The following is a 16,330-nucleotide window of genomic DNA, read 5'->3' as shown; positions in this document are numbered from 1 at the left end:
TGACTCTGCCTAATCATATTATGATTTTCCAAGTGCTCAGTTACTACATCCTTAATAATAAATTCTAGCATTTTCCCTACTATTGATGTCAGGCTAACTGGCCTATAGTTCCCTGTTTTCTCTCTCCCTCCTTTCTTGAATAGTGGGGTTACATTTGCTGCCTTCCAATCCACGGGGACTATTCTAGAATCTAGGGAATTCTGGAAGATCAAAACCAATGTATCTAACATCTCTGGATGTACGCCATCAGGTCCAGGGGATTAGTCAGCTTTTAGTCCTATTAATTTCTCCAGTACTTTTTCTTTACTAATATTAATTACTTTTTGAAACTGCAACATAGAACCAACTGATCCATACAAGAACAAAACACTATCCTATAGAACCAATTCTGAATTTGTCCTTTGAGTATTCAGCTCCACAGCCAGCTGATAAAATTCATAATGACAATTTTATACAACTGCTTTTTGTAAGTTTACTATCATCTCATACTATAAACCAGTTTCCACCATCAAGGAGTGGCTGCGTGATAGACATTAAAGAAATAAGATAAATCTCTTACCAGCCTGTTTATGCGAACAAACTCTTCTGGAGTTTTGGCCCATAGTGGAAGCTCTACATCAGACACCACAGTCCCATCATCCATCACACCCAGATTGTAATTGTTGGAATTGACAAACATCTCCGGGAGATAATAAAATTCAGGAATCAGCTCCTGTGTAAGAAATAAATGATCAGCCGTTTTACTAAAATGATGGTTTAACAGCCAGAGGCTACTTTATCATAATCAGCCCAATCATCACAAATCAGACACATATTTTAACTTAAGTAATGCATCAACCATCCTATTAAGGCGTTATTTTAATCTGCTAAGTATGATCAAGCTTCTTAGCCACTGTGAATTTGTTTTTCAAGTATTGAAGAAATTTAAATATGGCTGTTACTATAAGATGAACTTCAGTTCAGTACAGCCCAACTGCTTAAAAACCATCCTTGACAAACATATGCTATATCAGCACACTTCAATGACCAATGCATTTATAATAGTTCCAATAACCAACATAGAATTGGCATTAGTGTGCTGAACAATTAACTAGGACACCCATGACAATTTAACTAACCAACATCAACACTGCACACAAGAAAGAAAAAGACTTGCATGTATACTGCACCTTTCATGTTCTCATGACATCTTTTAAAGTACTTCCCACAAATAGCAAATGAGATAAATGACCAATGTGTTAATCGAGCGATAAATGTTGGCCAGGATACCGGGAGTTCTGTGGGATCTCTTACATCACCTCGGTTTAACATCTCATCAGAAAGATAGAACTTCCAACAATACAGCACTCCTCAGTACTGCACTGAAGGGTCAGCCTAGATGATGTGCTTAAGTCTTTAGTTGTCCTTGAACTCATAACTTTCTGATCCCGAGGTGAGAGTGCCATCACTGAACCAAGCTGACAATTAAAAATAAATGAAGAAAAACATTCACTTTCCTAAAAACATTATAAATAGTATTGGCCCACTGCCAGTGAATTTGGGACAAGGGTTCAACATCAGCTTCAGATTATTAATTTTTTTTGTTTTTAGGTTAAGGACAAAGACAAAAACCTGGCACAGTACTTGGGTTGGAGCTACCCAGCCATTCAAACATGCATAGCTAGGAATTTGGAAGTAAAGGGGAAATAATATAATTCAAGTTGTTGTACACAATACTCAAAGGGTTCTAAATCAAAGTGTGAGAACTTAAAGATACTCTGGTGGTACAGCTGCTACCTCTAATAAGGCCATTTTGTCAGAAGTCATCAAATTAACAAGAACACTACAACATTTTTTCATAGTTATGGACCTGCATCATATTTTTATGACTTGTCATATTTATCGAGAGATTGAACTGTTTGATATCATATTTCACCCTAGCTAAACCATTAAATTGTCTGCTCTTTGCAGTCTCCAATAATATTTTATTTCAGGTTCATGCATTAAATACAAGATGATTTCTCTTTGCATAAACTAAAATCTGCACAAACTACTAGATTTTATTGAACAAATGTGGATCCAGTATGAGTATGAAAAGAGAGAGAAAAAGAAAAAGAGAAATTTTGACTTTTGATGAAAATTAAAAATCGGGAGAGACGTTTAAAGAGTGGATGAGCCGATATCGCATGTTTTACACTATCGTCAAAAGTCAAAATTACTGAGAGAGAGAGAGAGAGAGAGAGAGAGGGGGAGAGAGAGAGAATGAATGAAATGTTAATGTTACTTTGGTCACCTTAATTATTGGTGAGATTTTGTAACATTCAAAACTTCCACATGCTGTTGCAAACCATTCAATATGACCTATAACTAAGGCAATTCTCCCCCCAATCACTAATTGGAAACAAAGTGCAGGGATGCTTGACTACTTAATTGAGCAAAAATATAGATTGCATCACAATGTAATAACTTATATTTGTTACACCTTTATCATACACTAACAAAAGAGTACCAAAAAAAATTGGCCACGATGAAACACAATGCACTTCTGCATTTAATATCTCCCCTCTTCTCTCCTTCATCCCTCAGGCACTTTCAAAGTCCTTCACCTTTACACTTCCCACTTCATTCGTGGTAACCTCACTAATTATCTGCAACATTATTATTGCTGGTTAAAACAAGTAAGTATGCTGCAAGCTATTCTGGCACTCTCAAACAAAATAGGGTTAATGTATGTAATTACTGCAGTATCTGAAAATCACAGCAAGTGCCTGATGTAAAATTCGTCTGGCTCTCAACAAGCACAAACCCCATACCATTTAACAAGCAGAAAAATACAGGCCAGTCTGATGGCTATTATGTGCACTGGCCCTGTGCAGCCATGTCAAAAGCAAGTGGCTCTGATCTAAATCCCTTGTTCTTATGGGTCAGTGGACCAGTGGTTCCTGGGCACCCCTTAGGGCCACTTTCAACAGCAGCAGCCTTCCAGGCAACTGACAGCAACAGAATAGGTCATCAGATGCTGAGCAAGGTCAGGTTGGGGCAGTCAGTGCAGAGACAGCAAGGATCAAGAAAGGAATTAAGTTATTATCTCTTCTATCACCAAGTACACCATTGTAAACTACAGAATTGCAGATCCTTCCAAAGAAATTTCACAATTAACTTATATGATGAAAAGACGAAACCTTTGGTTTATCTAACCTCAGCAGGGCTGCTATCATGTAAGAAAATAATTACCAATTTACTAATGCAGAAGGCAACATTGCAACTTTTTAAAATCTTGAAATTGCTACAAAATGAATGAGTTATGCAGAAATTGTTAATGGATTAACAATTAATCTATGTAGTGAGTACAGCTACAAGTTTACACTTTATTCCGTTTTTAAAAAAAACTCGCTATATAATCATAACCTTATTTTTGCATTATAGGTTTATAAATTGCCTTAAATTTAAATTCTTCCAACTATTTCCTTATATTAAGTCCTCCTTTGCAATTATTTCCTAAAAACATATTCCGTGGTACTTCATACATTGAAAAAATAAATTTTTTACATATCCAGATTCGAAGGAATCTTAAAATCTGAATTTCTATAGTATCTTTCATGACCTCAGGAGGTCCCAAAGTGCTTCACAACCAATGAAATGTTTATGAAGTGTAGTCTCTGTTGTACTGTAGGGAAATGCAGCAGCCAATTTGCACACAGCAAAGTCCCACAAACAGCAATGTGATAATGACCAGATAAATTGTTCTAGTGATGTTGGTTGAAGGATAATTATTATCCAAGTCACCAGGAAGAACTCCCCTTCTCTTTTATCTCTACTTGAGGGGGGGTCTTTTATCTTTACTTGAGGAGGTAGAAAGGGCCTTGGTTTAACATATCATCCGAAAGACAGCACCTCCGAAAGCGCAGCGCTCCCTCAGTACTGCACTGAAGTGTCAGCCTAGGTTATGTGCTCAATTCTCTGGAACGGGACTTGAACCCATAACCTTCTAACTCAGATGAGAGTGCTACCACTGAGCCAAGGTTCTATACTCACAATTATTTGTAAAAGCGTGCACACTTGATAAAACTGTTATGCAGTTTGACAGAACTGCCAATATCAAAATCAAGAAGTCATTGACGATAGTTGTTGTTGAGGTTACATTCAACAAGATTACCAACAGCTCAATCAATATAAGCAGACAAGGACCATTTGAATTAACAAAAAAATCCCTGCATCTCAGAATTACATTGAATTTTTGCCCACTATTACAACTTCTTTGAACATAGATATGGTTTATCTGATATCTGTGGTTATAAGTAAGAGTTTTCATTCAATTTTTAAAAAAAATGAGTGTCATGGGTAAATTGAGAAGTTTTGGTTGAAGGGGGAAGTGGAAGAAACAAAGGGTGTGCCTACCTTATAAAGGCACAACAAAAATAGAAGCAATAGCGCTGCAGGTTAGAAAATGAATGAGGAATTGCTTGAAAGTTAGTACTGAAGAGATTCACAAAGGTTTCAAGGTTTTTGTAACTTTTGCTTAACACCTTAATAAAATGAGCAGAATAAAATTTAATCGAAGTGCCTAAAAATAAAATGAGTGATATGAGCAGCACTCACAAAAATCCCCCATAAAAGGTGTTGGACATGATTGTGGAAATTTTTCAACAAGCATTCAGAATGTTACAACACAGATATTTAAATGGAAAGAAAAAGAGCTCAGTTTTCATTAATGTAAATATATACTGAGGAAATAAAGTAGTGTTCAACAAAAAAGACACTCCCCAAATTCTTCTAGTACAATGGAACAGGATATAAAAAAGACATTTTGATTTACAAAATTTTGCCACTTCTCAGCCAAGTTATCAATACTCTCAATGTAAGAGCAGAGCTTGACTTAAAACCTATTTTGGAAATAAATACATTTGCACTATATTTCCAAATTGCTGTTATTTATTGAGAACATTTTTTTTACTTGTCTCAACTTTTCATTGCTTACTTGAGTCTCCGTGCTCCCAAAGAGCAACCCTCATCAATTTCTCTGCTTACTGGTACTTTCATTTTAATAAAGAACATGTGCGAAGTGGTGATGCTCTGCTTGCGTGAAGGAAGTTACCAGCTGGTACAGTCATCTGCTGGTGTTATAGGAACATAGGAACAGGCCATTTAGCCCCTCGAGCCTGTTCTGCTATTCAATGAGATCATGGCTGATCTGTGACCGAACTCCATATTGCCTTAGCCCCAAATCCCTTAATACCTTTAGTTAATAAAAATCTATCAACCTCAGATTTAAAATTAACAATTGAGCTAGCATCAACTGCCATTTATGGTCAACATGTGCTCTGTTCACCATCACAGTTTAAAATCTAAAGCACGGGAGCATTGCACATGTTCACTGTAACACCAGTTGGTTACTGTGCTGGTTGGAAATTTCTTCCACAAACTGGCTGGCATGGATTTCACATATTTATGAATAAAATTGAAGTGTCAGTGTGTGGAAAGATTGATGGAGGTACCCCTCCCATTCTTACAGCTATCAAAATCAAGTCCAATAATACGGACTCTAAATTGGGCTAATCAGTTTTAACTAAACTATGTTTTCGCATGACAGAGACTAGAGACTAAAAGTCTTTGTTTTGTACATTTCAGACCCGATTTTAAACTGGGGTGCGAAGTGAGTGTGGGGCCGCAAGGTGAGTGACTGGTTCATTGCGACTTGCAGGCGGGAGGCACAGGCCTTTATAACTCCTGGGCCTCATTAACATAGTACAGGTCCAACTCCCGCCCAAACCTGGTGATAATGACATGAAGCCAACAGGTGGCAGCGGGGCGAGTACGGCAAAAGCCGCTACCGGGGACACCCCAGCAGTCAGGTAAGTGAATCAGGTTTGGGGGGGGGCGCGGCTTCGGACCCAATCGCGGTCAGGAAGGGGGGAGGCCCAAAATTTAATTTCTGCAGCTCTTGACCCACAAGGAAACCAAAATGGTCACTTACCATTCCAGCCCTCTTCTAGGCCTCCTTGGTGCCTGGTGTTCCTGGCAAGGATGACACCTGGCGTTAAGCATGCAAATTACGTGATAAGACCCCAACTTTTGTATTTTAATGAGGCTCCCGCCTGCCTGCCTGCGGCAAGGACCTCGCACGCTTCCTAAAACCCGGGAGCTAAAATTGGAATCTGAGGGCAATTTTAACTCCCCGCACACCCTGTCCTTGTCTGAAGTGAAGGGTTAAAATCGACTCTTATTCAAGTCCCTGGTCATCAAAATATTCCATACGTGTAAATTTAGCATTTTACATCACTATTTTTAAATTCTAAGAAATAACAGCATCAAAACAACTAGTCAAACTGCTGAGTCTCCTTTAAAAATATACAAAAAAAATTTCTACAGTGCCCCAGTGGCTAGGACAAAATGTCTCATCATAGTAGGTACAGCACAGGAGGAGGCCATTCGGCCCATTATGACCTGTGGCGACTCTTTCAACAGCTATCCAATTAGTCCCATTCCCCTGCTCTTTCCCCATAGCCCTGTAATTTTTTTCTCTTCAAGTATTTATCCAATTCCCTTTTGAAAGTTACCATTGAATCTGCTTCCACCACCCTTTCAGGCAGTGCATTCCAGATCATTACAACTCGCTGTGTGAAAAAATGTTTCCTCATGTCGCCGCTGGTTCTTTTGCCAATCATTCTGCCACTGGAAACAGTTTCTCCTTATTTACTCTATCAAAACCTTTCATGATTTTGAACACCTCTAGCAAATCTCCCCTTAACCTTCTCTGTTCTAAGGAGAACAACCCCAGCTTCTCTAGTCTCTCCACATAACTGAAGTCCCTCATCTCTGGTACTATTCTAATAAATCTCTTCTGCACCCTCTCCAAGTGCTTATCATTCATCCTAAAGTGTGGTGCCCAGAATTGAACACAATTCTCCAGCTGAGGCCGAACCAGTGTTTTATAAAGGTTTTGCACAACTTCCTTGCTTTTGTACTCTATGCCCAGGATACCAAGCCTTGGAATGCAACATACTCAAAATGAGCTTGTATACAATTCTTGTAGAATGAAAAGGATTAATCTTTGCCAGCTGAGAACATTGAATATAGTTCATTAACAAATGGGACCATTTTTTTGGTGAAAGTTTATGCAAAGTCTTAATTCACACATTGTTAATAGCTTGGGATTTTTGAGCCTTTTTATATAGTCTATCCTTTGAGAGATTCTTATTACACCAGCCTGGAATTCGTACGCTGTTCCATTTTATGCACCTCAAGGAAGTAGGTAAGTATAATTTCTTGGGCAAGATGAAATTCAGATATTGCTTTAAGAATGAATTTTGGAAAAGATCCAAAATACTTCTCTGCACTCACACAACGGGAGGCAATGTTGATCGGTGACCAAGTTGTGCGGTTCACGTACCCTCACAATCTACACAACAGCCACCAGAGGGCTACATTTTGGGGTCGGCAACTTAAGATAGCTTTATTTTCAAAGGGAGAGTAAACTAATTAGACCATGTAAAACCAGATTCAGATTGTTTGCTGGAGCAAGAACAGCCAGTTCAAGTTGTCATGTTTAACAAATTTGAAGTTTTTTTTGAAGAAGTGACTGGATGAATAAAAGGAATACAGTAGATGTAGTGCATATGGATTTTCAGAAAGTATTTGATTAGGTGTTTCCACAAGAGGCTTATTGGAAAAATTCAGGTGCATGGTATAAGAGGAAATGTAGCATCATAGATAGAAAGTTGGTAACTGACAAGAAACAATGAGTTAGAGTAAATTATTTGATTGGACTAGAGAAGTGTTGGAAGAGGTCTACCCCAGGGGCCAGTGCTGGGTCCAGTTTTGTTCTAGTTATATATAGATGATTTGAATTTGGGTATAGGGCATAGAATCTCAAAATGTTTTGACACAAAAGTTATAAGTTTGGCAAACAGCGAGGAGGACTGCAAAAGACTTCAGGAAAACATAGACAGGTTAGCAGAATGCTTAGAGGTAGCACATGCAATTTAATGTGGATAAGTGTAAGGTAATACATTTTAGACAAAACAAAATGGGGATATACACTATATGGAAAGACAATGAAAGGCATTGATGAACAGAGAAACGAGGGGTTCAAACACATAATTCCCTGAAAGTGCAAGGGCAGGTAGATAAAGCTATAAAAGGCCAATAGTATTTTTTTTAATAAATGGGGCATAAGAGGAAAGGAATACTAATGAACTTATACTAAACATTGGTTAGACCACAGTTAGGAGTACTGTGTAAAGAGTTGGCTACTGCCTTATAAAAAGAACATTAAAGCCATAGAGAGTATACAGAATAAATTGTCCAGGATGGCGCCAGAGATGGGAAACTTTAGCTATGAGGAGACTTTAGACACCGGGACTATTTCCACTGCAGCAGAGAAGGCGAAGAGAAGATTTAATAGAGGTTTTTAAAATTCTAAACAGTTTTGATAGATTGACTATGGAAAGACAATTTACTCCGGTTGGGGAGTTAGTGATGAGGGGTCTTCAACTTAAATTATCACTGAGAAATTGAAGAGATGGGTTAGGAAAAATGTCTTTGCACTGAGGAATTGCCACAGGGGGTGACAGAAGCAGAGACCATTGCATACTTAAGGGAAAATTGGATAATTATTAGAAGCAGAGGGAGATAGAAGGTTATGGGGAGAGAGCGAGGCAATGGGATTAGTTTTAGATTATTCTAGTAAAGAGTCAGCACAGACACAATGCGACAAAAAGCATCTTTCTCTTTTGTAAACGTCTATGATTTTGTGATGAGGCCACAGTTCTCCAAGTATCTCTGATAAATCTCTACACTAAGAATACTCCTCAGTTGAGCCATCTTAATAATTTTTTTAAATTCGTTCACGGGATGTGGGTGTCGCTGGCGAGGCCGGCATTTATTGCCCATCCCTAACTGCCCTTGAGAAGGTGGTGGTGAGCCGAGATGACATGCACCGAGATGACATGCACCAAGATAGAGCTAGATTTAAAACTACCATCTACCAAGTTATCCAAATATAGGGAAAAGCATTCTTTTATGAACAAGCTATAAAAGTTACTAGTGTTGGAGCTCAGGAGCTGGTCTTGAGAACTCAATTATAAGTTATAATCATTTGAATGATCTGATGCATGCAACAAAAATATGGCCAGCAAATATGCAGATGATACTAAATTGGAGAATGATGAGGAATAAGGTACCTAAAAAGACAATTCAAAAGGATGGTGTGAAACTTGTTCTTTTTAATGTGATACCTTGATAGTTACAATTGGGACTTCTCCCAAGTCTGGTAACAGGGCTAGCTTATCGAAGACTGAAAAACTTGTGTGTTCTTATGAACTAGTATTTGCGGTCTGGTAGACAGCGCGCCAAAAACCAGAGACCCAAGGCTCACCCAAAGTTGGGCCTCGGGCCTCATCAACTATTACTGGCGAGCTGCAAACTCCAATCGCACATCCAGAGACAACTTACTGGATGAAGTTGGGTCAGCTGCCTCCCTGACAGCGGCCCTTAGGTCAGTCCCTGGGGCGGGGGAGGAGTGTGGGGTGGGGAGGGTGGGAGAGCAAGCAATCTTCGGAAGTGCTGTGGAGCCTGGGGGAGTAATTGAAAATAGTATTTTTTTTTAAACCCATTTTGGTGCGACCTCCACTGGTCCCTTTAAGGAACGCTGGTCAGGCCACATGTAAACACAGCACGGTTCAGAGCAGCTAGATTTTGAGAAGGGGGCCTCCTATTTGCATATGCAAAGTGCCCAATATCTGTTTCTGGTACGGGCTTTTAACGCCTACACTGGAGCCTTTACCAATATGGAGAGTGGCACACTTCCAGTACAGAATGTGCATGCCGCCTACCATATTGGATGCTTAAGCATCCATTTTATGACCTTAAAACGGGCACACCGTCAACAGGTTTTTAGGCCCAAGCTTCTTGGAGAGAATTTCAGTAATGGAGCAAATGGAGTTCCATTTGTGATCAGAAGACATCATGAGGCTAAGAAAGAACAGCAACTATAGGGAAGCCACCCAAAATAAGAGGTGGTAAGTGCCAGTTAGACTTGCAAGAGACATGAAGAAGAGAAAGAACCAATACTTTAAAGGAGCAGCTGTGCCTGACTGTGTGGGATGTTAAAGATAACTAATGGAGAAAACTGATAACTCTTCACATGAGCAAGATCTTTTCATAGATTTGCAAACTACACTACCCAATCACTAGATGTGACATATTGCATTAGAATTTCATGTTCAGTTAAGAGCAGCTGAAGAAAAAAAAATATCAAGACCAGAACCTGGAAGATTAATCGTCAGGTCAGAGACCAGCAATAACTCTTGGGCACACGAAAGCAAAGTCAGTCAGCATGAAGGTGGTTTAAGACTTCATAGATTAATGTTACTGCGCCTACCTCTGACCTCCCTTGTCTTTGCTCTTCCTAGAACAAGCCAAAGTTTAAACGAAGATACTGACATTATGTCTAACAAAGTATTCACTGTTTTGGATGCATTCAATTTAAAAGGGAAGTAACTTGAGCAAAGAAAGATGTCCAAATAACCAGTTGAAGCATCATTATATCAATCAACATGCTAGCTTTTTATTTCTACACGCAGTGGTCATGATATTTTAAAATTCCAGCATGTCTGCAGAACTGTTGTGTTGTACATTTTTAAGAATTTAACAGAATGTTGCAATTGGACCAGGATAAACCAAACAGATGAAAATCTATTAAAGATCTCCTAAAATCATTAAGATTGCTACCTTGAGCAATGGGGGGAAAAAATAGCTCTAAAGGAGCCAGAAGATTGTGCACTTTTTTTCCAGGATGGAAAATATGCCAGCCTCAATGTACATGCCCTCCAACTATGACGCACATTTCTCGAGCATCTGGTACTACCTATCTGTGCATGCTAAATAACTGGCAGTACGACAGACAGTAGATGGATTTTTAAAGCACCTGTGACATTTTCCTCCAAAATAAAGCATGTGAAAATCAAGTATTTTTTTCTATAAAAACTATATTGCAACATTTGAAAACAGGCACTATTGTGCTGGTTAATATAATGAACTGGCAACTGCCATGAAAAAAAATGGCTAGGCAGTAGGAAGCGGGAAAGAGAGAAGCGAGAGAAAGAAAAGCAATTTTTATTGTTTTGGATTTTAAAAAAAAGTTTCCAGTGTTGTGAACAGATTTTTCTCATTTGGTTGAAGGGGTAAGAAAAATGAATAAAAATCCTAAACAACTACAACTGTAAAGTTGTTCAAAACAGATATCATAGAATTTGGCATTACCAGAACACAGGTTCTATGACTCCAGGTCCAATTCCAATTTGAATACTGTACTGTGTAAACAAAACTGACTTACTTCCTTCTATTGTCTTGCTTTGGGTGAAGGTGGAAGGAAGAGAAAATCTTGACTGATGCAATTGTTATACCTGATACCACTATATAATACACCTACTGATCTGCATTTTATATTATATATTTTTTTAAATCTGTAAAATTGTGATTAATTCGATTCATTTTTTATGTTCAAATCAGTGGCCTGAGATTATTTTTCTAAAAGTAGAGGTTTTTTTTTACGATCTGTGATTCTGCTCATTTCTTCTCTATTGGAAGTCTTCAGACTTTTTTTTGTTTGTTTTGGGGGTACTGCATTGGGGAGAGCTCCAAGAACTTTGCTCTTATTTTCCACAAATCTTCACTCAAACCTCTTTGCAGACCTCCCACTGAGATTTAATAGAGGGAACAGAAGAACATTTCTTAAAGGTTTCTGCAATATGCATTATAGTCATAGTACTAAAAGCCTAAAAACCTGAATATGCTTTATGCTTATGATAAAATATTTATTCCTGGAAAAATAACGTGTTTCAGATTTTTTTTAAAAATGAATGAATAGTTATTTTATGATAATTTTTTTCAGGTAACAATGGGACTCTGGTATATTTAATTATTCACAATTTATATCATTCACATTTAGAGAAACATTGCAGGCTAAGACAGCGTTTATCAAACAAAAGCAACACAAGTAAAATATTGTTAAGAACAATTAACTTGAATTTGTTAAAAGATACTACCGCTAGAACATTCAGATAGGTTCAAACAAAGGTTATATCCCAGTACAGCAATGTAAGGATTAGGCCTTTGCTTTGATCATGAACCCCAAGGCTTTCATGGTATGAAGACATGAATTGGTTGTGACCACACATATGCTTCAGCTTTCTTCATTAAAGTGCGATACCTACTGGCATGAACTCTCTCCGCAGCCAATTCATGTGATTCTCTGCAATGTTGATTACCACTAGCCTCCAGGCAAAACCAGCTAACTGATATTTGAACAACAAATCAAAATAATCAATCAGCCCACTGTGCAGGAAGGTCTTTTGAAATGAAAAAGATCACAGAAGATTCGTCTTGGTGTCCATTACCCTTACATAAACTGGATATTCTGTACACATGGAAATAAACTGGGTATGTCAGAGAGAACGACCCTTGTTGTGCTATATCCATATGGAACTTTATTCTATGATTAGAAGTTACACTGAATATAAGTGCATGAAAACACAAGAACAGTGAAACCTTCAGGTTGTTAACTTTTAATCGTGTTTTTGGCCTGCTATATCCATTGAGTAGAAAAATACTTTTGAGTTGAAATACACAGCTGAATCTTGTTAATTTGAATACCCTGGAGTTCATTCTCACTAGAAAAAGCACATTTACACAACACAGATTTAGATCAATTAGTGAAGAAGAACATTTCCTGCTCTTTTTACAAACTTTTTCTTTTTAATTCCACTGAATCTATGCCCAGGAGGATAGCCTACCGGATTCCACAAAAAACGCACAGTATCTGGAAGCTGGGAGGTGGGGAAGCAACTACCTTCTCCACAGCACCTCCTCTTGATCACATGCCTGCGATCGGAATCGAACGTATCAAATCATAGAATGGCGGCCTTCTGTGCTGTAACCATTTGGCCCATCGAGCCTGTGCCGGCTCTTTGTAAAAGCAATCCAGTTAGTCCCATTCCCTCGCTCTTTCGCTGTAGTCCTGCAAATTTTTTCCATTCAGGTATTTATCTAATTCCTTTTTGAAAGTCACGATTGAATCTGCTTTCACCACCCTTTCAAGCAGCACATTCCAGATCATAACTACTCACTGCATAAAAAAGTTTTTCCTCATGTTGCCTTTGGTTCTTCTGTCAATCGCCTTAAATCTGTGTCCTCTGGTTCTCAACCCTTCCGCCAATGGGAACAGTTTCTCTTTATTTACTTTATCTAAACCTTCATGATTTTGAACATTTCTATCAAATTTCCTCTCAACCTTCTCTGCTCTAAGGAGAACAACCCCAGCTTCTCCAGTCTATCCACATAACTGAAGTCCCTCATCCCTGGAGCCATTCTAATAAATCTTTCCTTCAGCCTCTCGAAGGCCTTCACATCCTTCCCAAAGTGCGGTGTCCAGAATTGGACACAGTACTCCAGTTGTGGCCGAACCAGTGTTTTATAAAGGTTCAACATAACTTCCTTGCTTTTGTACTCTATGCCTCCATTTATAAAACACAGGATCCCATATGCTTTTTTAACTGCTTTCTCAATCTGTCCTGCCACCTTCAAAGATCTGTTCACATATACCCCCAGGTCTCTCTGTTCCTGCATCCCTTTACAATTGTGCCAGTTTATATTGCCTCTCCTCATTCTTCCTGCCAAAATGTATCACTTCGCACTTCTCTGCGTTAAATTTCATTTGCCATGTGTCCGCCCATTCCACCAGCCTGTCTATGTCCTCTTGAAGTCTATTTTTTTTTATATTCGTTCATGGGATGTGGGCGTTGCTGGCAAGGCCGGCATTTATTGCCCATCCCTAATTGCCCTTGAGAAGGTGGTGGTGAGCCGCCTTCTTGAACCGCTGCAGTCCGTTTGGTGACGGTTCTCCCACAGTGCTGTTAGGAAGGGAGTTCCAGGATTTTGACCCAGCGACAATGAAGGAACGGCGATATATTTCCAAGTCGGGATGGTGTGTGACTTGGAGGGGAACGTGCAGGTGGTGTTGTTCCCATGCGCCTGCTGCCCTTGTCCTTCTAGGTGGTAGAGGTCGCGGGTTTGGGAGGTGCTGTCGAAGAAGCCTTGGCGAGTTGCTGCAGTGCATCCTGTGGATGGTGCACACTGCAGCCACAGTGCGCCGGTGGTGAAGGGAGTCAATGTTTAGGGTGGTGGATGGGGTGCCAATCAAGCGGGCTGCTTTATCTTGGATGGTGTCGAGCTTCTTGAGTGTTGTTGGAGCTGCACTCATCCAGGCAAGTGGAGAGTATTCCATCACACTCCTGACTTGTGCCTTGTAGATGGTGGAAAGGCTTTGGGCAGTCAGGAGGGGAGTCACTCGCCGCAGAATACCCAGCCTCTGACCTGCTCTCGTAGCCACAGTATTTATATGGCTGGTCCAGTTAAGTTTCTGGTCAATGGTGACCCCCAGGATGTTGATGGTGGGGGATTCGGCGATGGTAATGCCGTTGAATGTCAAGGGGAGGTGGTTAGACTCTCTCTTGTTGGAGATGGTCATTGCCTGGCACTTATCTGGCGCGAATGTTACTTGCCACTTATCAGCCCAAGCCTGGATGTTGTCCAGGTCTTGCTGCATGCGGGCTCGGACTGCTTCATTATCTGAGGGGTTGCGAATGGAACTGAACACTGCGCAGTCATCAGCGAACATCCCCATTTCTGACCTTATGATGGAGGGAAGGTCATTGATGAAGCAGCTGAAGTAGGTTGGGCCAAGGACACTGCCCTGAGGAACTCCTGCAGCAATGCCCTGGGGCTGAGATGCTTGGCCTCCAACAACCACTACCATCTTCCTTTGTGCTAGGTATGACTCCAGCCACTGGAGAGTTTTCCCCCTGATTCCCATTGACTTCAATTTTACTAGGGCTCCTTGGTGCCACACTCGGTCAAATGCTGCCTTGATGTCAAGGGCAGTCACTCTCACCTCACCTCTGGAATTCAGCTCTTTTGTCCATGTTTGGACAAAGGCTGTAATGAGGTCTGGAGCCGAGTGGTCCTGGCGGAACCCAAACTGAGCATCGGTGAGCAGGTTATTGGTGAGTAAGTGCCGCTTGATAGCACTGTCGACGACACCTTCCATCACTTTGCTGATGTTTGAGAGTAGACTGATGGGGCGGTAATTGGCCGGATTGGATTTGTCCTGCTTTTTGTGGACAGGACATACCTGGGCAATTTTCCACATTGTCGGGTGGATGCCAGTGTTGTAGCTGTACTGGAACAGCTTGGCTCGAGGCGCAGCTAGTTCTGGAGCACAAGACTTCAGCACTACAGCTGGGATGTTGTCGGGGCCCATAGCCTTTGCTGTATCCAGTGCACTCAGCCGTTTCTTGATATCACGTGGAGTGAATCGAATTGGCCGAAGACTGGCTTCCGTGATGGTGGGGATATTGGGTGGAGGCTGAGATGGATTATCCACTCGGCACTTCTGGCTGAAGATGGTTGCAAACGCTTCAGCCTTGTCGTTTGCACTCAGCCATCGTTGAGAATGGGGATGTTTGCATAGCCTCCTCCTCCCGTTAGTTGTTTAATTGTCCACCACCATTCACGACTGGATGTGGCAGGACTGCAGAGCTTTGATCTGATCCGTTGGTTGTGGCATCGCTTTGCTCTGTCTATAGCATGTTGCTTCTGCTGTTTAGCATGCATGTAGTTGTAGCTTCACCAGGTTGGCACCTCATTTTTCGGTACGCCTGGTGCTGCTCCTGGCATGCTCTTCTACACTCCTCATTGAACCAGGGTTGATCCCCTGGCTTGTTGGTAATGGTAGAGTGAGGAATATGCCGGGCCATGAGGTTACAGATTGTGCTGGAATACAATTCTGCTGCTGCTGATGGCCCACAGCGCCTCATGGATGCCCAGTTTTGAGCTGCTAGATCTGTTCTGAATATATCCCATTTAGCACGGTGGTAGTGCCACACAACACGTTGGAATGTGTCCTCAGTGCGAAGACGGGATTTCATCTCCACGAGGACTGTGCGGTGGTCACTCCTACCAATACTGTCATGGACAGATGCATTTGCGACAGGTAGATTGGTGAGGACGAGGTCAAGTATGTTTTTCCCTCGTGTTGGTTCGCTCACCACCTGCCGCAGGCCCAGTCTAGCAGCTATGTCCTTCAGGACTCGGCCAGCTCGGTCAGTAGTGGTGCTACCGAGCCACTCTTGGTGATGGACATTGAAGTCCCCCACCCAGAGTACATTTTGTGCCCTTGCTACCCTCAGTGCTTCCTCCAAGTGGTGTTCAACATGGAGGAGGACTGATTCATCAGCTGAGGGAGGATGGTAGGTGGTAATCAGCAGGAGGTTTCCTTGCCCATGTTTGACCT

General features: G+C 40.8%; 1 protein-coding gene across 4 annotated transcripts in view; it reads right to left on the bottom strand.

Annotated features, from left to right (window-relative positions):
• The window catches only part of lrba (LPS-responsive vesicle trafficking, beach and anchor containing), a 753,934-nt gene that overhangs the window by 144,906 nt on the left and 592,698 nt on the right, over nucleotides 1-16,330 (bottom strand). For all 4 annotated transcript variants that reach the window (XM_067992149.1, XM_067992164.1, XM_067992158.1 and 1 more), the window contains one exon: nucleotides 560-712. In XM_067992149.1, the coding sequence (XP_067848250.1) occupies nucleotides 560-712 (153 nt within the window). The remainder of the gene's footprint in view (nucleotides 1-559; nucleotides 713-16,330) is intronic.

Source organism: Heptranchias perlo, chromosome 1, assembly GCF_035084215.1.
Source record: "Heptranchias perlo isolate sHepPer1 chromosome 1, sHepPer1.hap1, whole genome shotgun sequence".
NCBI lineage: Eukaryota > Metazoa > Chordata > Chondrichthyes > Hexanchiformes > Hexanchidae > Heptranchias > Heptranchias perlo.
Note: the sequence above shows the minus strand (reverse complement) of the source record. Positions and strands in the feature narration are given on the sequence as shown.